Source organism: Serinus canaria, chromosome 5 (genome assembly GCF_022539315.1).
Source record: "Serinus canaria isolate serCan28SL12 chromosome 5, serCan2020, whole genome shotgun sequence".
NCBI classification, from domain to species: domain Eukaryota; kingdom Metazoa; phylum Chordata; class Aves; order Passeriformes; family Fringillidae; genus Serinus; species Serinus canaria.
In genome coordinates this window covers 55,109,067-55,133,367 of record NC_066319.1, presented here as the reverse complement: position 1 = coordinate 55,133,367, position 24,301 = coordinate 55,109,067, and the positions used below count along the sequence as shown (strand labels likewise).

General features: G+C 51.0%; 3 protein-coding genes across 58 annotated transcripts in view; 2 read left to right on the top strand and 1 right to left on the bottom strand.

Moving 5' to 3' along the window:
- Positions 1-2,357: 2,357 nt before the first annotated feature.
- On the top strand, positions 2,358-9,581 carry AKAP5 (A-kinase anchoring protein 5). 50 transcript variants are annotated; one of them, XM_050975109.1, is made up of 6 exons: positions 2,358-2,497; positions 3,834-6,204; positions 6,241-6,276; positions 6,313-6,348; positions 6,529-6,564; positions 6,853-9,581. In XM_050975109.1, exons 2-6 carry the CDS (start codon positions 4,473-4,475, stop codon positions 7,263-7,265), a joined length of 2,253 nt encoding a protein of 750 aa, XP_050831066.1. In that variant the 5' UTR covers positions 2,358-2,497; positions 3,834-4,472; the 3' UTR covers positions 7,266-9,581. The 50 variants fall into 50 exon arrangements, with proteins under 50 accessions (XP_050831066.1, XP_050831053.1, XP_050831047.1 ...); XM_050975096.1 differs by lacking the exons at positions 6,241-6,276; positions 6,313-6,348; positions 6,529-6,564 and adding exons at positions 6,385-6,420; positions 6,601-6,636 and having other exon boundaries at positions 6,673-9,581; XM_050975090.1 differs by lacking the exons at positions 6,241-6,276; positions 6,313-6,348 and adding an exon at positions 6,385-6,420 and having other exon boundaries at positions 6,493-6,564; positions 6,673-9,581.
- A 7,789-nt stretch (positions 9,582-17,370) lies between these two features.
- Positions 17,371-20,977, bottom strand: ZBTB25 (zinc finger and BTB domain containing 25). Of its 3 annotated transcripts, none has more exons than XM_018907139.3 (3): positions 20,930-20,977; positions 20,096-20,275; positions 17,371-18,955 (listed from the first exon to the last, which is right to left on the bottom strand). In XM_018907139.3, the coding sequence occupies exons 2-3, from the start codon at positions 20,266-20,268 to the stop codon at positions 17,821-17,823; spliced, it is 1,308 nt and encodes a 435-aa protein (XP_018762684.3). In that variant the 5' UTR covers positions 20,269-20,275; positions 20,930-20,977; the 3' UTR covers positions 17,371-17,820. The 3 variants fall into 3 exon arrangements, with proteins under 3 accessions (XP_018762684.3, XP_018762683.3, XP_009099925.3); XM_018907138.3 differs by lacking the exon at positions 20,930-20,977 and adding an exon at positions 20,353-20,903; XM_009101677.4 differs by lacking the exon at positions 20,930-20,977 and adding an exon at positions 20,569-20,903.
- Positions 20,978-21,106: 129 nt separating this feature from the next.
- ZBTB1 (zinc finger and BTB domain containing 1) overlaps positions 21,107-24,301 on the top strand; it is a 60,020-nt gene continuing 56,825 nt past the window's right edge. For 3 of the 5 annotated variants that reach the window (XR_007777780.1, XM_050975630.1, XM_050975631.1), the window contains exons 1-2: positions 22,546-22,692; positions 23,831-24,281. The gene's annotated coding sequence lies outside the window, so the exon portion shown is untranslated. Of the gene's footprint in view, positions 21,217-22,545; positions 22,693-23,830; positions 24,282-24,301 lie in introns of those variants that run through there. The other 2 variants (XM_050975629.1, XM_030240256.2) reach the window with 2 other exon arrangements.

Sequence of the window (24,301 nt, the reverse complement as noted above, 5' to 3'; positions counted from 1 at the left end):
AGGATGTAGGTGTGCACCAACGTAGGAGAGCGTTTGTAGTACACAGATCCTGTGTGTGAATATATATATATATATATATGGATATGGAGAGAATGGATCTCTATCTCTTAGATATTCAGGAAGGGAGAATAATTACATAAAAGTTACCTGGTTGTGACACAAGCAGACAGAACACTTAAAATGGTTATGAGAGCATTTGAGATGCACTCACAGCCTCCTAAAATGTTCTTTTTGATGTTATCCAGCCAAGGATTTCCTGGCAGCCAGGAGAGCAGGCTCAGTCCCCTTGCAGGGGGTCAGGAGGGGCTCCCCCACTGCTGCCCAGCCCCCCAGCCTGGCTGAGGGTGCCTCTTCACCTGCGGCTCCTGGGCCCAGCCTTCCCTGGGAGCAGGGTGCCAGAGCGGATGCTGCCAAGTCTGCTGTCAGTTCCTACATTTAATCCTCCCTGCTGCACTGCTTTCCCTGCAAGTGCTCTGTGTTCCACCTTCATTTTATGCTTATGAAAGATGGGATAAGTGCAAATTTATGCTAAGATTAGCCTCCTTTTAGTTTAGCATGAGATCATAGCCATGTGCTTGAGAGAGATGGTTCAAGAGGTTGCTAGTCCCCCTCCTGCAGTGAGGCACAGTGCCGGATCAGGCACGAGCTTTTGAAGGGTTTGCTGCACAACAACAAAGCACAAGGGCCAAAAAACAGCCCCAAGCATCTCCAGAGATCAATGGGGAATGTTTTCTAACCTGCACTTCCAACCTCTCTTTTCTCTTGCAGGATGGATACATAAATAGGTTATTTTTTTAATACTTTCCTTTGCAGCTAAGGGTTCCAGCTAGGTCTTGTCCTATCAAATAGGACACAGAGGACACTTAATTTCTCCTAGCTAAGTACTCAGTGGTTCTCTTCTCCTGTTGCTTAGAGAAAAAACTAATTATATACGAATTTCTTCTCTGTGGGCTGTTTGTGGGCCTGGTCCTTAGCTGGTGTTATGGCCATCCGTCCCCGTGCTGTGCTGTTATGAGAGCACTGCATCACATCCTGTAAGAAATAACACAGATTTATGGTTTTAGGTAGTGCTGGGGACAAGAAAGAGGAGGTGTTGCTTGATTGACTTGTGTGTCACCAGCACCACAGAAAGAAAACAGGATCCAGCTGGCCCAGGATCTTCTGTCCAGGGTACCCAACTTTTGACCTGATGCTTTGCTTGCCTTTTGTTTCCCTTTCACCACAGCCATTGGTGCTGCCATCTGCCCCTGGAGAGCCAGGAATAATTGGATTCCATGCAAAGTGCTCCCAAGGGGATTAATGGCAGCTTGCCTCCATCACACCACCACATTCCCCAGCCTCACATTACCATCCTTATTGTCTGCTTCCCTCCCTCCTGCCTCCAACTGCAACGAGGGAAAAGCTCCTTGTATTGAAGGGCCTCACTTGGCTTTAATAAAGCAGTGGATCATAATTAGAACCCACCACCCACCTCAGGAGAAAAGCTGTTTCCAAATGAAGTTTATTATCCTGAGTGAATGCGAGCAAACACATCTCAGAGGGGAGCTTTTAAAAAGGCAATTCCTTGTGATGCTCAATGCACTTTTTCAGCCCTCCTGGCTGGCGTTTCAGCCAAACTAATCCATTTTGTACCTTTTTTCCCATGAAGAAGCTGAGGAGGGGGGAGGCCATGTGTGTTTTTCTAAGCCTGGCCTACACTGGAAGCCACTTGCAAGTTCAGAGTGCTGCTTTGCTCAGTTTCTCGTGTGCAAACATGCTGTGAAGCAGTTAATGTCTCTAAAGTCTTTGTGGGCGTCAGCTCCCCGTGGAGATGAATGGGGACGTTCGGGCATCTCAACTGCAGTTTCCTGTAGCTCAGCAGCTGCACTGGGAAGTCCTTTTTCTGGAGGCTCTCCCATCAATCATCACAGCTGGAGACGTGATTTTTTTAAGTCAGATCTCAGCTCCTTTGGAGAGAAGAAAGGCTCCGATGAGAGAAGCACTTTTTCTGGTGTTTTGGGCATGGATTAGTTTGAAGCCAAGAGCTGGCTGTCCTTATCTCCACCTCCAAAGGTGTAGCTCTTGCAGCACGTCCAACAGTGAGTGCTGAAAGCTGTGAAGGTTTTAGGTGGGACACAAAAAACCGCTGCCAAGAGCAAGACCCCCTCCCTCCCCACCAAGCCAGGAACCCCCCAGCGGTCCCTCCTCCCCGCGGGGTGTGTTTCGGGCTCCCTTACAGTGCCTCCTGCTGCCGCTGGGATCCAAACTACAAACCGCAGCTCGATTGCTGGGAGCACCTTCACCTCGAGCTGAAGTTGGTGGTTTTCGGGTCTGCAGCTGCTGTGCACAGCCTGGGAGGGGACGGAAGGTTCCTCTGCCAGCGGGCGAGGGATCCTGCCCCGCCAGGAGAGCGGTGCTCTCCCGCCACAGGGCGGGATGCTACCCTCCAGGGGAAAGGGATGCTGATCGGCGAGCAGGGAGCGACGCTTTCCCACCGGAGGAAGGAGGCGGTGAGCAGGTGCCGACCGGGGCGGGGGGCGGGCCGGGGGCTGGCGGGGGGCGGGGGGCTGCCGGCAGCGCCCTCCCCGCCGGCCCGGGGGGCGCGGCTGCGGCGGAGGCGGCGGCGGCAGCGCAGCCGCGCGGAGCGGAGCGGGGCCAGGCCGGGCCGGGCTGCAGGTGAGGGCGCGGGGGGCGCGGGGCCGGGGGCGGCTCCGCCTCGGGGGGATCCGCGGGGGCGGCGACACGAGCGGGGTCCCGGGGCCGCCTCCGCGGTCGCTGCCCTGGGAGCCCCGCATGGCCTCGGAGGGGTCCGGCCGTGGGGGGCTCCCCGTGGCCGGGCGGGGGAGCGGCGCTGCCGGGCGGGTCCTGCTGCGCGCCCGCGAACGCCCCCAAAACTTCCCGGGCGCGGGGGCGGCGGAGCCGGGCTGCGGGATGCGCTCGGGGCACCGGCTGCTGCGGGTGCGCGCTCGCACGGCTCTGACAGCTCCGCTCGGTTTCCCCTTAAAATAGCCTCATTAAAACCATAATCATTTTTTAAAAACCCAGATGTGCTGCGGGGGAAGCGTGCCCCGGAGCCTCCTTTTAATCACCCTACTCCTGAAAAGCAGGGCACGAAATGCCGTATAAAGCCCTGCCCGGAGCCCCCGAGCCCGTCCTGCAGAAGTTGGTCTGTTTGTGGTAACACCTTTTTGCATCGTTCTATCCAAAAGGTTTTGATGATATGATGATATTTCGAGGCAGAGATTTTTTCTTTTTTTTTTTTTTTTTTTGCTAAGGTTGACACACATCTTACAACATCATGTCTTTGATGAGCACACACGGTGTTAATTGAGGTTGCCATGGGAGGCATGCACGTAGTATAAATAAGCTCCCTTCTTGCCATGTGATTTCGCTTTTGTATTCCTCAAGCCTCCTTTTTGTATTCTCTGTTTTTGCATATTGTCATATGCTGCATTAAAGATAAAAATATCTGCTGTCTCAGGGTGTAATTTCCCTAGCTGGAACTATAAGGGCATATGGAGCAGTGGGGAAAAGATTTAGCAAACCGTAGGAGAAGGAAATCTGTGTGTGCCTGTGTAATAAGTATTCGCCATAATATGGGCAGTTATATAAAAAAGGTCTCTTTTTACCACATAAAATAGCAAAATAGTGCTTTCTGTGATGGAACATCACTGGGTTGACATCTTGTGGCCTTATTTTGCCTTTGGATATTGATGCTAATTAGTGAGAAAAACCTGCCATAGTGCATCCAGACCTGGTCTGCCTCCCAGAAGGAAATGTTTAGGGAGAAAAAACTTTTTAGTACTTTAAAAAAATTTCTCTACGGGTCTTATCACTCATTTATTGTGTTCCAGATAAAAAGATGAAAGCCTCGGTCATGCTTTGCAGCAAATTTCATGTAACACGCGAGGGGAACTGAAGCAGAAACCAAAGCCAAGGCAAAGCAGCATCTGACCTTGTCACTGGGGGGCAGAAAACAGCCACTGCTTCCACTAGTGCTTCCATCAAGCTCCCTGGGCAATGTGGAATTGCAGAGAGCTCACAAAGTGCAAGTTCCTTCCAGGTCCGTGGGGTGAATAAAAATTGTTAATTCTTGGCTTGATTTGTCATCCTTTGGGGGAAAAAAAAAAAACAGGTATGTCAAACTGGCCATTATACAGTTAGACCAAACACAACTGGAAGTGGGTTGCTCCAGAGATGAGAGTGACTGAGGCCAGCAAAGCCAAGGAGAAGCCTGTTCAGCTGCACATCTACCCGGGATTCCTTGGAGAGGTGATAAAGTGAGTAATAAGGCAAAGTGGGAGTTATAAAGTGGATGCGACAGCTCCAGCAGAACTTCTTCTCACTGCCACATAGGCTCGTTACAAAGCAACTAACATTATTTGGAAATCTGTTTGAGGAAGAAAATGCACTGTGAGCATCTCTGCAGTTCTTGTGTCTGAAGCATTGATCAGGAAAATCGGCAGCGCAACGCCAACAAAGGAGAAGAGAATATGGTGAAGGCAGCCAAGGAAATTGAAATGGAGAACCCAAGAGAGGCAGAGACTCCCAGCACAGGGGCCACATGCTCCCCACCAGAGGAACAAGCAAAAAAGCCCTCCATGCTGTGCTTTAAGAAGCGGAAGAAGTCCTGTAAGAAGGGGCTGACTGTGAAGGATGCGTGCGAAGGAGCCTCAGAGGAGAAAAGCCAATGTGTCAGCACTGACCAAGAGGAGGCCAAAGCTTCCAATGCATCACGATCCTCCAAAGGAACCTGGGCAGCCATCAAAAACCTTGCCAGGCCTCAGAGAAGGCAGAAGTCCTCCTCACGGAAGAAGGTGCCCTCTGATTCCCAAGTGCAGCTGGAGGTGGATGCTGAGGAGAGCTGTGCACAAGACCTCCCAAAGAAACGGGCGAGCTCTGGGGTGAAGATGCCCTGTGTGAGGTTCTCCAGAGGTAAGAAAAAATCCAGCCCCTCAGAAGCAGTGGAGGAGTCAGAAGGCAGTGTTCAAGCAAATGAAGTGATGGGTGTTGTGAATAAGGCTAGTGAAGAGCCAGAGGATTTGGCCCCGACAGACAAATCTGAATCCCTCAGCCCAGTCTCTGCACAGCAGGAGCAGGATAAGGTGAAGCAGGAGCAGCATAGAATGAAGGAGGACCAGGATACAATGAAGAAGGACCAGGCTACAGTGAAAGAGGACAACCATATAGCAAAGGAAAGCGACACCTCTGCTGGGAAGAGTGAGCCCTTGACAGAGCCCACACGTGATGCAGAAGAAAATTCGGAGTGCACTGTTCAGTTGGAGATAACCAGTTCAGAGACATTTGATGAAACAGCCCAGGACAAACTGCAGGAAGGGAGTCTGCTCCCAACCACCAACGATGTGGAGGGCAGGGAAGTTGCTCCCGAAGCGCCTGCTTCAAAAGATCAACCTGACAATGCCCCTGAAATCACAGAGTGCCAGGAAATCCCCGGTATCTGCAAAGAGATGCCTGAAAGGGGTGAATTGGAAAAGAGCATAAATCTTTCTAAGGAGTGCAAAGCCGAGGAGACTGTAACTGATTTCAGTGAGTTGGCATCTGGAGGGGATGCAGCGAGTGTGCAGGAGGCAGCAAGTGTGCAGGATGCAGTGAGCGTGAAGGATGCAGTGAGTGTGCAAGAGGCAGCAAATGTGCAGGGTGCCACAAGTGTGCAGGAGGCAGAGAGTGTGCAGGGTGCCACAAGTGTGCAGGAGGCAGAGAGTGTGCAGGATGCAGAGAGCGTGAAGGATGCAGCAAATGTACAGGATGCAGCAAGCATGAAGGATACAGTAAGTGTGCAGGATGCCATGAGTGTGCAGGATGCAGCAAGCATGAAGGATGCCGTGAGTGTGCAGGATGCAGCAAGCATGAAGGATGCAGTGAGTGTGCAGGAGGCAGCAAGGGTGCAGGATGCCACAAATGTGCAGGATGCAGAGACTGCACAGGAGACAGCGAATGTGCAGGGTGCAGGAAGTGTGAAGGATGTAACAAGCATGAAGGATGCAGTGAGTGTGCCAGATGCCACAAGTGTGCAGGATGCAGTGAGTGTGCAGGAGACAGTGAGTGCCCAGGATGTAGCAAGCATGAAGGATACAGCAAGTGTGAAGGATGCAGTGAGTGTGAAAGATCCAGCAAGCCTGCAGGATGTCACAAGTGTGCAGGACACAGTGAGTGTGCAGGAGACAGTGAGTGCCCAGGATGTAGCAAGTGTGGAGGATGCAGCAGGTGTGCAAGAGGCAGCGAGTGTGGAGGATGCAGCAGGTGTGCAGGAGGCAGTGAGTGTGGAGGATGCAGCAGGTGTGCAAGAGGCAGCGAGTGTGGAGGATGCAGCAGGTGTGCAGGAGGCAGTGAGTGTGGAGGATGTAGCAGGTGTGCAGGAGACAGTGAGTGTGGAGGATGTAGCAGGTGTGCAGGAGGCAGTGAGTGTGGAGGATGCAGCAGGTGTGCAGGAGGCAGTGAGTGTGGAGGATGTAGCAGGTGTACAAGAGGCAGTGAGTGTGGAGGATGCAGCAGGTGTGCAGGAGGCAGTGAGTGTGGAGGATGCAGCAGGTGTACAAGAGGCAGTGAGTGTGGAGGATGCAGCAGGTGTACAAGAGGCAGTGAGTGTGGAGGATGCAGCAGGTGTGCAGGAGACAGTGAGTGTGGAGGATGTAGCAGGTGTGCAGGAGACAGTGAGTGTGGAGGATGCAGCAGGTGTGCAGGAGGCAGTGAGTGTGGAGGATGCAGCAGGTGTGCAAGAGTCAGTGAGTGTGGAGGATGTAGCAGGTGTGCAGGAGGCAGTGAGTGTGGAGGATGCAGCAGGTGTGCAAGACTCAGTCAGTGTGGAGGATGCAGCAGGTGTGCAAGAGTCAGTCAGTGTGGAGGATGCAGCAGGTGTGCAGGAGGCAGCAAGTGTGCAGGAATACTCCAGCCATCAAATACTAGAAGCAAATACAGGTGCTGGTGTCAGCATCGTCATCACCATCACTGAAGCTGAGGACTCTGACAACACCGACTCTGACCAGGCCTACGAGCCGTCCCCAGTTTTGCACCAAAAAAAGCAAAAAGGGAATAAAAAATCAAACAGGAACGCTGATGTTGGTCAAAAAGAGGGCCCCGAGGCTGGTGGTGGTCCCCAGGCAGAGGAGAAAGGTCTGGGTGACCAGGGGCACAGAACTGGGGAGCAGTACGAGTTGCTCCTCATAGAAACCGCCTCCTCCCTCGTGAAGGCGGCCATTCAGTCATCCATAGAGCAGCTGGTCAGCGAAATGGCGCTGGAACAGAATAAGCACAACAGCTTTCTGTGATGGCAGCCTTGGCCCAAAGAGAAAGGGCAGAGGGAGTGATTTCAAGCTCCATTTGGCCTGCGGGGTGTGTGGAGAACTGGGAGAGCTCCCGGGGCCGCGGTGTAGTTAATTCTGCATGCCCGTTCAGTTGTGTCCATGTGAAACGGATCCCGGGACGTGGGCAGACCCTGCTGAGGGCAGTGTGTCCCCTGGGGCTTCAGACAGCGCCACTGACCACAGCTGTGGAAAAATTAAGGTGTTACAGCGACTGTATTTTCACTTATTGGCACATTTATGTCACAGCCACATTTCTGCTGTCCCCCGAGCCCCGTTTCCCCGCTGCTCACGCTGTCGATCTGTGCACACGGAAGAAAGGCCCTGAGAGGCAGTGAGTGCCCAACCTGCTGCTGGGCTGGATTCGGGGCACACTGAAACAGCTGGGGGCTTGCTGGGCCTTTATTACAGATGAGGAAGAGCCAAGTGTCTGCAATATTAACAAGAAAACATCCATGCCAGGCTGTGCTTTGTGCCGTGAACTGGCCCTCGCTGCGCTCAGGCGCCAGGAGCCGCGGTCACTGCTGCGGCACGAAGCCGGCGGGTTCCAGCGAGTTCTCTCCTTCCTTTGCTCGGCCTCTCGCCCTGTCAGGAGCAGCCTGTGCATCTCCAGACACGCTACAGCTCAGCATCACCCTCGTCTTGCTGACCCCGGGCTGCGCCAACGCCAAGAAAGCGACAGCGCCTCGTCTGTTGGGGGGGCCCTTCTCGCACCATTGAACTCGACGGGCAAAATTCCCTGCGGGATCACGGGCTTGGCCGGGCAGGAGCAGCCCTGCCGCCGGCAGCCCCTCTCCTCGCTCGCCTTCCTCCGTCCCCATCCCGGTGTCGTGCCGAAGCTCTCCTCGGATGTAGCATTTTTTATCCATGGCATGTGATATAAATAGCAGTGAGCTGCATGCGTGTTAGCAGTCAGCATAGTTTGGGAAGCTGCAATGTGCTGCCGGCGTTGGGATTGCTTTGATTTGGTCTGAGTGCCGCTGGCATCCCCGGCTGCTGGCGGAGCCTGTCCCGCACCGCTCCCCGCTCAAAGCCCTCCCGCCTTCATCCAGCCCAGGCATCCCTTGGGAATCTGCGTTGTGCCCGGCTCGCTGCCACCAGGCTCTGGCACGCCATGTAGCTCGCTCTGAAACATGAAGGGAAATGCTGGAGCAATCTTACCAAAGTCCTCAGGGAAAAAAATCCTGACATTAGGCCTGAGGACATGGCTGGAAAATGCCTGGACAAGCCTACTGCTGTCAGACCCCAGAACTGCCCTGCCCCGAGGGGTTTGCACCGGCGCAGCGTGTGTGAGCGAGCATCGCCTCCAGCTACCTGCACTCCAGGAGAAAGGGGCCTTTTAATAATATGGGATTGCATCTGCGTGGCTGGGATTTGTGTCCAGCTGTGGCAAGGCAGTGTGTTCCTCTGAGAAAATTCTCCTGAGTGTTCCTCAGCCGGCACAGAAATAGCAGCCGTGCTTGGTGATTGCTCACTGACCGTGTGCTGAGATTTCCCTTCCCAGCACAGACTTTGGATTCTTGCTAAAATACAAGGGCTGTACCTGTCCCTCCTACCTGGTGCATAAACATGTTTTAAACCTTGATAAAACATCTCCTCGATGTCACAAGAGGACTGCGAGCAGCAAGAGCCACAGCTCATCTCTGTGCAAGTAAAACTTAAAAAAACCCAGAGGGTGGTAAAGAAAAAAAAGTGTCTTTTTCTTCCTGTGAATTTGTTTATTAAGTTATCAGCTATTGATAATTCAGTGTGTACCATTTTAATGGATTTGTACTTCATACTGGTCCTTCCAGGTATTTTGCCATAGTTTTGAAAAAGGGACTTTTAAAGGACTTTTAGATGTACCTTTGGAGCTGCCACAGCACCTCAGGAAGAGCCATTCTGGTGCTTATGGGAGAGGCTTATGGGATTACACTGGGCACTGTGGCAGGCTGGTGCTGAGCAAAGGGCTGCAGCATTGCTGTGGGATCCCACTGGAGTCGAAAGCAGAGGAGGATGTCCAAGCTTTAGTAAATAAACACAAAATTACCCCACAGGGCCAGGCTGTCATCCTCTGTCAGCCTGCTAAGCTGTTTTGGGAGGATTTGATGTTGTTTCAGTATTGCCTTTTAGGTGAAACACATCTTCAAAAAAGGAGGAGAATGGCAGAAATGCCCAGTCCTGCCCTGTGACTTGCTCCGTGTCAGGGGTTGGGTTTGCATCCTCTCTCTTGTATCTGGTTTTCCCTCTGTTATAGCTGTACATAGAACTGATGATTATTTCATTAAAGCTGAATGTACCTGTTGTTTTCTTGCCTTGTGATTGAGTGGGCAGCTATGGAGAGGTTTTAGATGTGAAAGGATTAACTCACAGTGGTGCTCCATTGTGTCCAGCTTTTTCAGGCAGTCATACGGTGAGCAGAGAGAAATCTTAATGTTGGTGGCAGATCCAAATTCTTTGGAGGTTTGCTCCTCCTCTGCCCTTTCTATGACATTTCCTTTTGGTTGCTGGTCAGTCATTTCTGCTACCAAGTCCTGGCGGCCCAGGGAGTGCTATAAGGAATTTGTGAAGGATCACAAATCTCTGGCAGCTAAGAAAAGCCATCCTGCTGCCCCATGGTTAAATTCCCTGTTAGATACCCCGTGGCACCAGAGGGAAATGTTTGAGGCTCTGCAGACTGACAAGGGTGGTGGTGACTGTTCAGGTTGGGGCTGGCGTTTTGGGAAGGGGAACAGCACATTTGGTGCCTTGGCACTTTCTCTGGCAGATCAAATCAGTCCCAGACCCTAACTGTTTGGTTTTTTTATAACATTCTTCATGTAATTTCTTGAGACAGTTTAAAACGTACACAAAATACAGGGGAAAGGAGTTATACATTTTTAATAGTATTAATCCTACCTATTCTTTCAGGTTTACTGAACAAAATATAGGCTCATAACAGCTGCTAATGACTTAATTAAGACTCTCTACTCCTTCCTTATGATTAGAGAGTAGAACATTAATAAAACATTTTTTCTTTCATAGAAGGAATGATAAATTTACCATTGTGAAAGGGAACCAGGGAATCTGTGAGGATGTGGCTGTGTGGCTGTGCCAGAGCACCAAAGGGTGGCCTGACTTTAGGACCATCTTCCTCACCAACAGCTAAAATAATCTGGAATCATCACAGAATCACAGGATCATTCAGGTTGGAAAAGATCTCTAAGATCACCAAGCACTGCCAAGGCCACCACTAAACCACGTCCCCAGGTGCCACATCTACATATTTTGTAAATCCCTGCAGGGATGGTGACTCCACCTCTGCCCTGGGCAGCCTGTTCCAATGCTGGACACTCCTCTCAGGGAAGAATTTTTTCCTGATATCCAATAATTTTTATGGTCCTATTCAGCTTGCTTCTGAGCTGTCTGGCTCCTTACCCAGAAATCCATTGCTTGCTGCCCTCTGAATTATGGAAGTGGTTCTTCTGCTCACCCCACAGCCTGTGCTGCTGCTTTTATCCCAGATGTTTCTAGTGCTCTCCTCAGTGGGGACAATTCAGCTCTATATCCAACAAGTTCCCTATCCCTGCTTTGCAGTGTCCTTTCGAATATTTTCATCTCCCACAGCTTTTTTATATTAGCAGCAAAGAAAAGGGTGTTTAAATAGTATAACTCATACCCAGAAAGGCTTCCAGGGGGATAAAAAGCTTTTCTGTTAAGTCAACACTGAGCCCAGCAGAAAACAAGTGTTGACATCCATTGAAAAGTTCCTTGTGGAAACTGCCAGTAGACAATGATGGCACAAACAAATATTACATTTTCTTTCCTGCCCTGGGACACCAGAATTGGATTAGAAATGCACAGGGACAGATCTCCAGCTGCTGAAGGTCATGGCAGCTCCACAGGCTTCAAAGGATTGACTCTACACCAGCCAGGAGTCTGATGTGTGAATCCAAGATGCAATCCCTGCATAAATCCCTGCACAAATCATGGACATTCTCATATGCAACATGTATAAAACTGGAGATGCAGTTGTGGGGGGTTTTGTTGTTGTTTTTGTGGGATTTGGGTTGTTTGGTTTTGGGTTTTTTTCACAAATGTATGTAAGAAATTGAGTAAATTCACAAAATACACAGGAATCCTGGTTTGCACTTGGGATGGATGGATGGATGGATGGATGGATGGATGGATGGATGGATGGATGGATGGATGGATGGATGGATGGATGGATGGATGGATGGATGGATGGATGGATGGATGCCAGACCCACATTTACAGGCACTGAAGCCCTAATGTTTCCTGTGTTATAGATAGAACCTTTCAACATGAGTAACTCAAAGTGAACTGCTCCAAGGAAACAGACTGATTTAAATAATTGCTTTAATATGATTTTACCTCTGCAGTTTTATTTCCCATAGAAATGGTTCTTGTCAGCTCTTGTTGGGTAGTACTAAAATAATGAAATACTTTTTATTTGCAAACGGACAAAATCTTAACATTAAATGTGACTTTTAAAAAGCCTAATCAGAGGATGTTATTTCTTATAAAGTTATTTAAGCTACGATACAGGTTAATGTTTTTTAGGAGGCACAGCTTTCACGTCTTTCTTTTTGCAGAGAATTGTGAAGAGTGCAGTTCTGTGCCAAATGATGGGATTTTTCTGCTGTGGGGTTAGAGTCCACTTAGCCAAAAAGTGGATTTCAGCAAAAATACCCAAACCCAGCATTTTAAAGTAGGTTTCGTTATATAAAAACTGACAAACAGGCTGGATACAAAAGGGAGGGAGACGGTAAGAAAACATGTTTTGCAATTCAGATTGTTAAGATGAAAGTACCATCTGCAGCTCGAGCTGGCAGTCACCCTGTCAGTCCTCAAGTTCGACCTCGCAGAGATCTGCCTTCCAAACCTCTTTAATCTGGAAGAGGTGACACCCCCCCCATCAAGATGCTCCAGCAGGGTCCCTTCTGCAGGCACCGCTGTCCTTTCGAGAGGTGCCTTTCTAACGCCAGGTCCTTACAGGTGCACGAACACACCAAGCACCGCTTTGCCCTTGTCCCTGAGAGATTTCCATCCGCAGAGGGATGGATGTCATCTCTGCGCCCCAGCGCCCGTCACTCGTGTCACATTTGCTCTCACCATTTGCCATTTTAATGAAGACTCGAGGCCGCGGTGTGTCAGGGCTCAGCTCGGTGACAGCTCGGCGTGACGGGAGCCTGCAGAGATGGCAGCTGGGTGGGAAGCGCAAGGACTGCGGCTCCTCCGGAGCCTCCCCGGGAAGGGGGAGCAGCGCTCCGCTCCCCGCCCGCCGAACCGCGCAGACTGCGCCGCACCGAGGCGGCGGGCTCCGGCGCAGCCCAGACAGCCTGGAACCCAATTTGCATTCCATTTCCCAGCTGGAGCAAGGCAGGGGAGGCCGAGGCGCTGGGAGGCCCGAAGCTCCCCGCCGTGCGGGGGCAAGGAGCGGGCTGGGGCCCGGCCGGCCAGAGCAACAGGCACAACAGGAAGGCGCGCCCGCACCGCGAGCATTAGCGCCATGAGTAAGCGAATGGGGAAAACAGCCTGGTGGGGGATGCTCGGCCCTAATGACAGGCTGGGCCGCCTGCCCTGCTGGCTCCGGCGGTGCTGCGGGTGGCGGAGGCGACCGCTGCGGGAGCGGGTCCCTCCCAGGAGGGCTGCGGGGAGAAGGTGACGCGGAGCATCTGCCGCTGCTTCGGCCGGAGCTCGGCGAGGCTCACGCCCACCGCTGGATCCTGTCTGGGTGGCTGACACCACTGTCTGCCTGCCACGAGGTTCTTCTCCTGCATCCATCACCCCTCGAAGGCTCGCCGCCCCGGTTTCCCTGCCCTGGCGCCTATAGCTGGCTTTATGTCTTAAAACCAACGGGTTGCAAATCCCAGGGATTGCCAGGAGGGACAGAGGGCTTTAGACAGTGTTTTCCTACAGCGTTTGTGCCAGTAACAGGAGGATTCACACGGACTAAACATTGCTGCACTGCCCTGTGCATCCCGGGAGGTACCCCCGAGGCACGGGCTGCTGGAACCCCCCAAAGCTTCCCAGGGCCACCTCCACCCAGGTGAAACCCAGGGAAGGCTGAAAGCTTTTCCCTGCCTTTGTTCTGAGGGTGCAGCCTCTGGTTTAGAATAGTTGGTGGAGAACATCTCTCCGAGGCTGCTTTTGAAGTTGTGTCATTACTTTTTCTTAATGAAACATGCAAATCCCGTAGATGCCGCGATTGCATCTCAGGGAGCTCAGTCCTGACACAGCTCTGGTTGCAAATATTTAACCAGCATGTAATTTAGGGCACATCCATCCTCATTACCTTTTTCCTCATGATTTCTTATTGCTCAGAATATATTTTCTTAGTGCTGGACTGCTGGGAAGCCACTCTGTAGCAGTCGTTTTGGCAATCCTGGACAAGAAGGGAAGAGACTGAGTTTTATTAAACAGGGAATCTGAGGATCATGGCAGAGGTATGCCATGACCTGTTGGCTGATGGTTGTGGGAGGGCTTCCATAAGCCATGAAGTTTGGCCACTGACAGCCCATGATCCCCTTCAATGATGCTGAATTGCATATGCTGAGTTCACTTTTCACAGCATTTCTGAAGGCTTCACTTACACAGGATAAATACTTTCTGCTTCCAAAATACCAGAAAACTATTTAGTATCAGCATTACACTGAAGAAATGAAATGTCATCATAGCAGTTTTTCATGGCCTTATTTTTAACTGTAATGCTCACTGCTTCAGGTTTACATCCCAACAGCACATTTCATTTCCCTGTTCAACCTTCTCAGTGTGCACAAAAGCAAGGTTCTCCAGACCCCACACTGCAAGGGGGGAAAAATACACTTTGGTCCACACACTTTAATGCACCCTAAGAAGCCTGAGAAACACTGACCCTGTTGGATCCAGCAGCATCAGAGCACTAAAAATATTTCAAAATATTTCAAATTACCTATCTTGAAATTGTTTCTCATGCTCTGGTGGTTGAGCCAGCCAATGTACAGTCAGTATTTTGGGGCCAGCACCCACATACATGATGACAGTCACTGCTGTGCTTTGTGGCATTGCAGAGGTTCACTTGAGCTGGCTGAGGAGTCTGCTCTTGCTCAGGGGCTTTGGCAGGGGGAGTTCTGAGCCCAAATCTTCCCATCCTTACATAAAATATGAGCTGCAGAGCCCAAAGAGAAGGCACTTCAATGACTATGGTGCATCAGCTCAGTACCCTTAATGATGGGACCTCTCCAGAGCACATGGCAAATCTCCAAGGATCCCCTGGAGTTTTGGGACTTCCAGCCTTCAAGTATTCCCACCCCAGGGCTTTCTTTGCCTAAGCCCATGTGCATCTAATAAACAATCACAGATATCTGGAAGGAATCTCTAGTATAATTATTCTGCAGACTATGACAAAATTCTTTATGTTTTTTTTTAAAAAAAATCAAACCCCAACAAGAAATGAGTATTTGTCAAATGCAGCTGTGCAAGTCAGGCAGATTTCCAAGCATGCACCGGCATAAAGGTTAAGCACTCAGTAATTCAAGTGTCTTCCACATACAGTAATAAAACTTCTCATGATTTATCCAGGAGCAGCTGCTGCCCTTGCTTAGCAAATGTAACTGCCCTGTAAAATTATTTTCTATTCATAAGACTTGGAGAGAATTATGTTTTTATGTTAACATATCTTGGAGCTGATGACTTCTGTCTCCAGCTTTTCCTGCTGCTTTAATTATAACAGTGCTTTAACACTTGCAGTAGAAAACTGCTGAAAATGCATTTCTTGTATTGCAAATGATGCAAAAAAAAAAAAAAAAAGCCTTTGGCAGATGTTTATGTCACAGATGTTCAGTCCCACAAAGGTTAACCAAAGTACACCTTTAAAAGGGGGTGTGAGGATAACAGAAAACAATCCTCCACTGTTGTATCTTCAAGGATTCATGGGAACACAGCCCTGGTTTATGTCTCATTTCAGCTTTGCTGGTGTTTTTGCAGTCAGTGCCATGGAGTCACTCCTACAGCGCACACAGCTGAGTGACATTTGGCTCTTTTACCCAAGATCATAGCTTTTATAAAAGCTCCCTTTTTAATGGACAAGAAGAGAACAAAACAGTCCAGCCCACGCACCTGAGGATGAGCAGTGTGTCCCAGAGATGCCTTGGGCATTGCTGCTTGCTGTCCCTGCTGCTGTCCCCAACACTGACCTGCTACCTCTGCAGAGACATCAAGAGCCCTTTGATTTTCAATACCAATTACTTCAGGCAAGTTAGGCACCTATTTGACAATCCGAGGTGCTCACCTACTGACTGAATAGCTGATGTTCAGTCCCTCTACGGCTCATTTCTACAGCTCTAGCCACCCCAGCAAAAGCTTCTCTCTGTTTTTAAATTAAATGCAGGAAGCCGAGGGAAGCAAGCAGCACCCAGAGAAGCCAGCCCACTCAGTAGTGTCATATACAAATAGGGAATGACCACAAAATACCTCTTTTTCTTCTGTTTTTTTTTACCCATCATGTAGAAATAGAGGTCAGTGGAAGCCGGAGGGCGCTTGCCCAGTTACGAGCAGCCTGTGCTGGATGTGATTTAGCTGATGCTATTAGGCTGGGAGAGAAGCAGAAGGCTTTCTTCTAGGAAATGCTCTGTGTGAATGGCTCCGTGCTCAGATGCAGCATTCACAGGCCTGGGTGTCGGCTGGGTTCTGTTTGTTTGCTTGTTCTAAAGAAGGGCTTTTAAAGCAGGGTTCAAATGCGTTCACACCAGAGCAGCTTTAATGGGTACAAGCAGCAAAAGGAGCACTGGGGCTTGCAGGGAAGCACACTCCAAACCACAGCCTGCATTTTACAACATCTTCTCGGCAGGCTCAGGGACTGGTTGTTTTGCCCCTTTGTCTTGAAACACAATTTGGCAGCTCTCAGTGGCCAATCCTGCCCCTGGAGTGAGCAGCTCCCTGCCCAGGAGAAGCAGCAACCGCCCTTACAAAGACCTCAGATGGTCTTTTAATTCGGCAGTGGTTTAATTGCAGCTCTTGCTCCAGGACAATACCAAAGACAGCTCAAGAGCCCCGACTACAAAGAGCTTTGGAGCAGGCATTCTGACAGCAAACTGTTCTCACACCATTGTTCAGGCTCCCCCTTTCCAAAGGCAATGACTCTGCTCCACCAGGACTGGCAGGGAGCCTCCAGCTTCTCAAAATCTGGGTAAAGAGATTACAGGAGCAGCTCACGAGGCTTCTGCTCTTTGCTGCAGAAAAGACCTCTGCTCTCTAAGAACCTGGTGTGTCTCCCTGGGGCCTTCTGACTAACAGCATCTCTGAGGGGTGGGCTGCAGCCCATCTGGTGGGAAGCCTGGGATGAAAACTAGACAGGGGCAAACTACGAATTCAAGAGGCATATGTATAATTTTAACCCCTTCCTGGATATTACCCTTCAGATAACAAGTAATGATAAATGAAAAGCTGGATGGGGCTTTGAGCAACCTAGTGGAAGGTAGCCCTGCCTATGGTAGGGGGGGCTGCAACTAGATCATCTTTAATGTCCCTTCCAGCCCAAACCATTCTATGATTATATGAAAGGCAAAAAACTTGCACGTTACCATCTAATACTGGCTCTGCAAACAGAGAAAAAATAACATGCTATGTATTTGCTCTGAGCAAATATACAGATTGTAATATTTAAAAATGTGTTTACTCCAAGCTGTTTATAAAGTCAGAAATCACTTTCACTCAGAAAGTACGTGTGTGGCATTTAATCCTGTAAAGACTTAAGTCAGGGTATATCTTCTCTCAAAGAAGAGAGAACACTCCTTTGCAGCTTTCCTTCCTCCCTGGAGAGAAGACAGTCCAAAAATGAAACATGGTCCTAGAGGAACATCAAAATCTGTCCTTGCTTATGCAGCAGCGGGGAATGAGGGAGGAGTAGGAAGGAGGAAAAACACATGCAAATCCCTAGAGTTTAAAAGTAAATTTAGAAGACAGATGAGGACTCCAGGGCTTGTCAAAATGAAGGTTGCCACCCCTACATCAACACTGCCAATTCCCTTGAAAAGAGCAGCCTTATGGCTCCTGCAAATATTTATGCAGAGATTTATTAACTGCAGTTACATGAACAACATGAACTTCAGGATTCATCTCCTTGAGATATTTATTTTCATTAAAAACAAACTGTTTGGGAAACACAGTAAGTATTTCCCTCTACACTTCCATCCATCTGGTTTCAGAAGAGCAATTCTATGGGATACAAACAGTCCTAGGCACCACACAGAGTACTAGACAATGTTTAAACCTCACACCCAGCAATACAGCCTTTACTCCAGTAAAGCAGAGTAGGAATAAGTTCACATTCAGGAAAAGCATAACTGAGTTACATGGAGGCTTCCAAGGACTTAGATGGGAATTAATCGAGTTTAAAAGTTAGAGAAGTAAAAAAAGCAAGTACACAAGTCAAAGTACACAGTCCTTCACAGTTATCTTAGCAGTGAGGGGAATGGTGGCTCAAGAAAATCAGCTGCACAGAGCAGCCACTGCCTAGGTGGGGAATGCCAAAACATCCAGTTTCAGATCTGAAAGGGGAGAATCACTCTACCAGGATCGTATCGACGCTTTCTTGGATGAGATCTGACTCCAGTATACATTCCTCCAAGTGCTCTTGGGACAAGCTGGAGCTCTTTCCCACACTCTCGCTGTCACAGTAGGGGTGAAACCTGGGGGTGCTGGGGCTCTCCAGCCGCTGGCAGCGGCCGTACTTGTGCTGCTTCCCTCGGTGCGTGTACATGTGCTCCAGCAGCTGGCTCTTCCGGAAAAACGCGCGGCCGCAGATGGTGCAGCTGATCTTTCTCTTTCTTGAGAAAGAAAAGTTACAGTTCAACTCCACGGGTTCATGGTCCTTGGAGATGAGGGAGAGCTGCCCGATCTGCAGAGGCTCCAGCTCGCTGCAGCTCGGATGCTCCAGCTGATGTTCATCCTCCTTGAGGAGGAAGGCCCCGAGACGATGGCCATCCCCGGGCTCCCTGTCCTCAGCCAGAGGCTGCACCTCACCCAGGTCGCTGCTCTCCAGGATGGAGGCCGGCACGCCAAAGGGCAGCGAGCCCGAGACGTGGGTGTGCAGGTGCTGCCGCAGCCCCTCCCGCGAGTTGAAGCGCTCCCCGCAGTAGTGGCACAGGTGCACCTTGAGGCTGCCCTTGGCCAGGATGGGGCTCGCTACCCCCGGAGAAGGAGGGGTGCAGCTCTGGGACACCACGGGCTCCGAGTCGCACCTCTCCTGCTTTATGGAAACCGAGAGCTTTGGGCGCTCCTCGGCTGGCTTGGCCAGAGCAGCGGGCGGGGCTGCGGGGCGAGCTGCCTGCTGGTCCAGGGGGCCGTCGTCCAGGCCGATGGCCAGGGACAGCTGCAGCTGGGGGGGATCGCCCTGGGCTGCAGACCTGCCCGCCTTGGGCAGGCTCTCCTTCGCTCCCAGGCGCTCCTTTGCCAGCTTGTGTGCCGTGGAGATCTGGATGCCGTACAAGTTGGAGGACTGGACCGGCTCTGGGGAGAAGGCCTGGTTCATCTCAATGGCGATGTGGGACAGGTGGTCTGCGTGCAGAAAGCGGATGCCCTCCTCCAGCCGGCTCTGGCTGACAGTCTGCTTTGGCCCTTTCCCAGTGTACATGATATGTAACAAGTAACTAAATATGTCAGGCTGGATGTCTGTAGGCTGAATTTTTATGCACTCGCTGAAACAAAACAGATGATTAAGTACATAGAGGAATCCAAATCCCCATCCATTACCTGCCCATTTGCTGTGAGAGCGCTTTTACAAGCAGCACTCCCTGCCAAGCCCTGCAGAAGTGCAGAAGCTTTGTTTGCAAAGCCAAGTGCCTGACTCTGCCTTTATCCCTGTGATTCTTAAGGCCACGTGCACAACTACAGCTGAGGCTGGTGCAAGTGACCAGCCCTGGCCACCCCATCCCTCCCATGCAGAGCCAGCTGCAGCCACACGGCACCGCAGTGATGCCATGCAAGCTGAGCATCACCAGTGTGTGCCACTCCATCTATCTGAGTAAGAAGTTCAGCTGCCAGTACTGTGTAATCTTTATGAGTATTGCACTTAAGTGTCAGCAAACAACATCCACAGGGAAGGGCAGTTAACTCATCTCACTTCCAGCCAAGGGGCGATGCAGCTGATCCTAAAGATTATCCTGCAGAGGTGCTGGAGGCCACGACCCTCAGAAAGGAAGGGGAATGAAGAAGGTTTAATCCATCACAAGCAGCCAGCCCCAGGTCAGAGGCCAGACCTTGGCACTGCTCTTGTTATACCTGTAGAACAACTCCTGACCTGGCCAGGTGAAGCATGTGAACAACAGCTTGAAATGAATTAATGATCTCAGTCTTGGCCCTTATCTCCAAGACTCTGAAGCACAGAACTGTGATAAGGCCACAGCTTCTCGATTGTTTCGCCTGTGGATCCTGCCAGAAATGACAGTCTCACCCAGCGAGCTTGACAACAACCCAAGGCAAAGTACTGGACATATTTCACATGGACAGGAGGTACCAGGATATCCCTGGATTCCAAATCTGCAAGGCTCTCACTGCAGGAACATGGTGATACTTATATGCTTTATTTATCAGGTCACACAAATGTCTCATCTCCAAAATGCAGGGTCTGATGTTGCCATATGCTGACTAAGAAAGTGGTTTTAAAGGGCAACATGTTCTGGACTGGGATTGTTTAGAGAGCCAAGGCCTGTGCTGGGTTAGAAAACCTCAGGCCACCTAATGTCCCCATTTATACTCTTTTAGACTTTCATACCTTTAGAAAGAAGAAAAAGCAAAATGCTGAGAGTGGTAAAAGGAGGAGAGCTGTGTGTTCTTACCTCGTCTGATGAATAAATATCATCTTAAAATAGTTTGAAAAAGCAGCGAGCACCGCTCTGTGGGCTTTGAAGTAAACATCTCCAATGGCAACTGTGCAGTCACACAGAAAGCCAAACTCCCGCTGCATGTTCAGCTGCTGGAGGAGGAGGACGCTGTGGCCGGTGGTATCCATGGTGTGCCTGGGAGCAAGGGAACAAGATGTTCATCTCATTAAGAAATCGGAGAGCTCCCAAAGGCTCAAATGTAGACTTCTCACCACCGAAACGAGATGGACGCCTGGCATGGAGCCTCTTCCCTCCTCCAGACAGTCCCCGCACCCCAATTTAACAGTTTCTCCTTCCGATACCACCGCTGGTGCTCAAACCCACGACCAGTGAGCTCAAGACCTCTCGGGGACTTTCCCATCTGCCAGCTACACTCAGAGATGCTTCTCCCGCTGATTAACTACGCTCTGCGGGGTGTCAGCACTAACTTTAAACCTGGCTGGCGTTTTCCCTGTGATCTGACGGTGTTTTCTGCTGCCCCGGAGCCGCGGAGGGAGCACGGGGGAGCGGGGCTGAGCCCGGCGGCTCCGGCACAGAGGAGCCCTGTGCGCCCAACAAAGCCCCCATTGTGCGGGCTGAGCCGCCCTCGCCCCGCCCCGCCAGCGGCCCCTGCGCAAATAAACGCTGATATTTGCTATTGTTTCCGCACAAAATTATTGGTGGGGGGGAGAGAGAAACAGGACGCGCATCGGGAGGCGGCGGGCGCAGCCTCCCCGTGGCGCGGGCCCAGCGCCCTCCTTCCCTCCCGGCCCAGCCCCGCGGCTCCCCCGCGCCCGCGCAGCCGCTTACCCGCGGAAGCGCCGCGACCGCCCGCCCCCGCTGCCCGCCCGGCGGATGGGGTGGGCGCTGCCCCCCCGCGCTTCCTGCCGGGCGGGCCGGGCCCCGCCGGGCCGGGCAGGGATGGGCAGGGATGGGCTTCTCCTGGGAAACGCGAGCGCGGCCCCTGCGCGCCCCGGCGGTGCGGTGGGCGCGGCCCCTGCGCGGCTGCGGGCGGCACTGCCCGCGCTGCTCGCCCGCAGTTCCTGAGCGAGGAAGGGAAGGAGCGTGTGCACCCCCGTGGGGGAGTTTTTGGGAGGGTGCGTGTTTTCCCGTGCCTTGCCAAAGGCGTCAGCCTGGGCGGGGGGCTCGGCTTCTTGATCGCCCAGTGGCAGAGTGTGGTTTGCTGGGCGCCTCCGCGCTCGGCATAAAGTGTGTGGGGTTGGCGGGTGTTTGCTGTTTTGGGTTGGGTTGTTTTTTTGTTTTGGTTTTGGGGTGGTTTTTTTTTTTTTTTTGGTTTTGTTTTTTACAGGAAAAAAAAAAGTAAAGGAGCTTCCCCGGTCTGGCCGGGAATGGATGAGAAGATACGATCTGGCTTCCTCGCCAATGTCTGCGGCCTCTGTGCTGCTTTAACCAGCGCGAGTCCTGAGGACGCGGCGTTTCTCTGTCAGGCCTCCTCCTCCGGTCGCTCACTGATGCTAAACCAGGTGTTATTTTAGGCGAGAGCAGCTGTGCCGGGTGAGGTGCCAGGCAGAGGAGGAGGCACAGGCGGCACTCCCACCCTTGACCGCGATTGCCGGGCCACCAGCAGCCCCTCCCGGGCAGGGATGGGCTTCTCCCGGGAAAGGGGAGCGCGGCCCCTGCGCACCCCGGCGAGCCCAAGCCTCCGCTCCGGCACTCAGTACCACCTCCGAGGTGTCTTTCCGATGAATGTTACCAAATTGCGTTCTGAACCTGTTCAAACGTCCAGTCCATACAGCGTCATGCTGCCACCAGGTTCATTTGATGTTCACACGTTGTTTTTCCAGCTGGAAAAGGCAGTGAAAAAAATCACTATTTGTGTGGTTTTGTCATGATTCTGGTACAGTTTCCAAGATCTATCACACCCACCTCCTCCATGGTATCTCTGCTGACTCAGGGCCTCTGCAGAAGATACTCAGTGCCTCGGATCATCCCTGTTGGTTTCTTCTCAGCATTTGATAGTTTGTAGTCCATTTTCTTTTTGCATCCCCATAACTGCAATTCTTGAATATTAAAGGCAAATAATGACCCTGGCCACCAGAATGCATCAGCTTCTGGGGCTATTTCTAGGCAGCCTGAGCCTGGGTGGGTGATGAAGATGGGCTGAGAGATGACAGACGGTAGGCTCCAAAGAATTTTCATCCATGTGTTTGCTGCTTATTGACCAGCACAGCTTTATATTTTCCATTGCCTTATGTTTTATTTCTTCTATTTTAAATAGAAAGCTCACAGGACTCAGGGACCATCTTTCCCTTCTGTGTTTGCGCAGCAGCAGAATTGAGAGACCATGGAGCTATAATCCTGCTGCTCCTATAAATATTGGTACCCACTTTTCTTCCCCAAAAGAGATTGGCAGTAGGTGGCTCAAGGTTTTGTACTCTGTTTTGGGTTATTTAACATATTTATTAACCTGTGTACGGAGCAAGTCGCTATTTGCAGATGGCATGTTATTTATTTAAATGATTAATTATTTACATATTATTTAGGTTGACTCTGGTCCAAAGAGGACTTTGAAGAGCTTCAGAGAAACCAAAGCCAAACTGATGAAAGCGGTGGTGAGGATTGAATTTGGTGTTTTGCTGTAAAACACAGGCAATGATATCACTCACAGCCAGTACAAAGTGACACAGCCTATGCTGGTGGGTCAGAAAGACATCAGGACATAATCACAGCTCTCTCCATGTGTGTTCCTACTCCCTCTTCTTCTGTGGTCAGAAAATAATAATTAAAAAAAAAAAAAAGGAAATGTAAGTATGGTAGGAAGGCAGTAAGAGAAGGGGGGTGGTGAGAAAGGGGGACTGCCTTGTGCCCCACCTTACTGGAGGTGGCAGGAGCTCCCGGTGTGACGCACATGGGACAGAGCAAGAGGCTGCACAAGCCCCTCATGGGTGCTCTCGGCTTGTGCTGCCCTGGGCTGTGTAAAGAGGTGGGGAGAAAAAGACTCTTGAACCATAAAAAAGGCAACCTTTCAGTGTGATTTGAAAACCACTACTCTGTTGGCTTATGGAGACTGTTAATTTAACTTCCTATAAAACAGGAAAACCTACAAAGCAGCTGTAATGTGGGGGTCCCTCCACCTTCTGTGGGAGCTGGAGTCTTACAGCCACAGAGGTTTTTTTCCCTTGGCACTGCTACAGACCCCTGAGGCAAGGCTGAAGCAGAGTGAGAGGGGAAACAGGGATTTTTTAGACACATTCTGAAAGACATGTTTTGAAAGCTCTGCTTTTATTCTGTAGTGGTTAGAAAATCCCCAGATAGACCCAGGAGGAAGGGCTGATCCTCCATTTGGAAACTAGGATTGTGTTAGTTGGGTTTGTCCTGTTTGCTTACAAATAGGAGGGATGCCTCAGTAAAACCTTCAGGGTCACTCAAGCAGGAATGGATGCTGGTACATTTTAACATTGTGGCATTTTATTTTGTTGCCTTTTTTCGTTACTTTTGCCATATTCAAATATGTAATGCAATCTCTTAGTATTGCTATGATTAAGTTTGCCCCTTTGGCTTGTCAGATACTTAGAGGGATCTCAGTTGCAGCAATATAAAAACAATGGGATCTCCAGAAACTGAATGACGGAGCTGTGCGGATTAAACACTTACAATGCTTGTGCTGAAGGACAAATGTCACTTTGGGGGTGGAAAAATCAAGTGGTAAGACCTGGAGGAAAGCCTGACCTGGCTTATGTTTTCTCTCAGATCTGCGGCAGATAGCAGGGGGGCCGGAAATCCCACTTACTCACATGGGATAGTTCCGGAGAAGCTGGATGTTGTCACACAGGAGAGGTCCAGACACTGGTGGGAAGAAGGCCTGGAACAGCTCCTGGAAGGATGAAAAAAAGCGCTGTTCTCGGGATCTTTGACAGAGAGCGGCGGTGGCTGCCAGCCCTGTGCTCCTGCATCACCGTGAAGCTCCAGGAGGGAGGGCGGAGGTATTAACGTGTGAAATTACAGTGAGAAGGAAATACTTCCTCAAGCAGCTCGCAGTGGTTTTCTCGCAGTTGAACCGTCCCACGCGGGGGCCGTGGGGCTGCGGTACAACACTCCATGGCCGGACACCCACACGGGTGACCGGAGCCTCCCCGTTAGCACCGGCCACGGCCACTTCGGGGGGAAAGCAGAGACTCCCCGTTCCCTGCGGCGAGCCCGGGTGCGCGGGGAAGGGGCGGA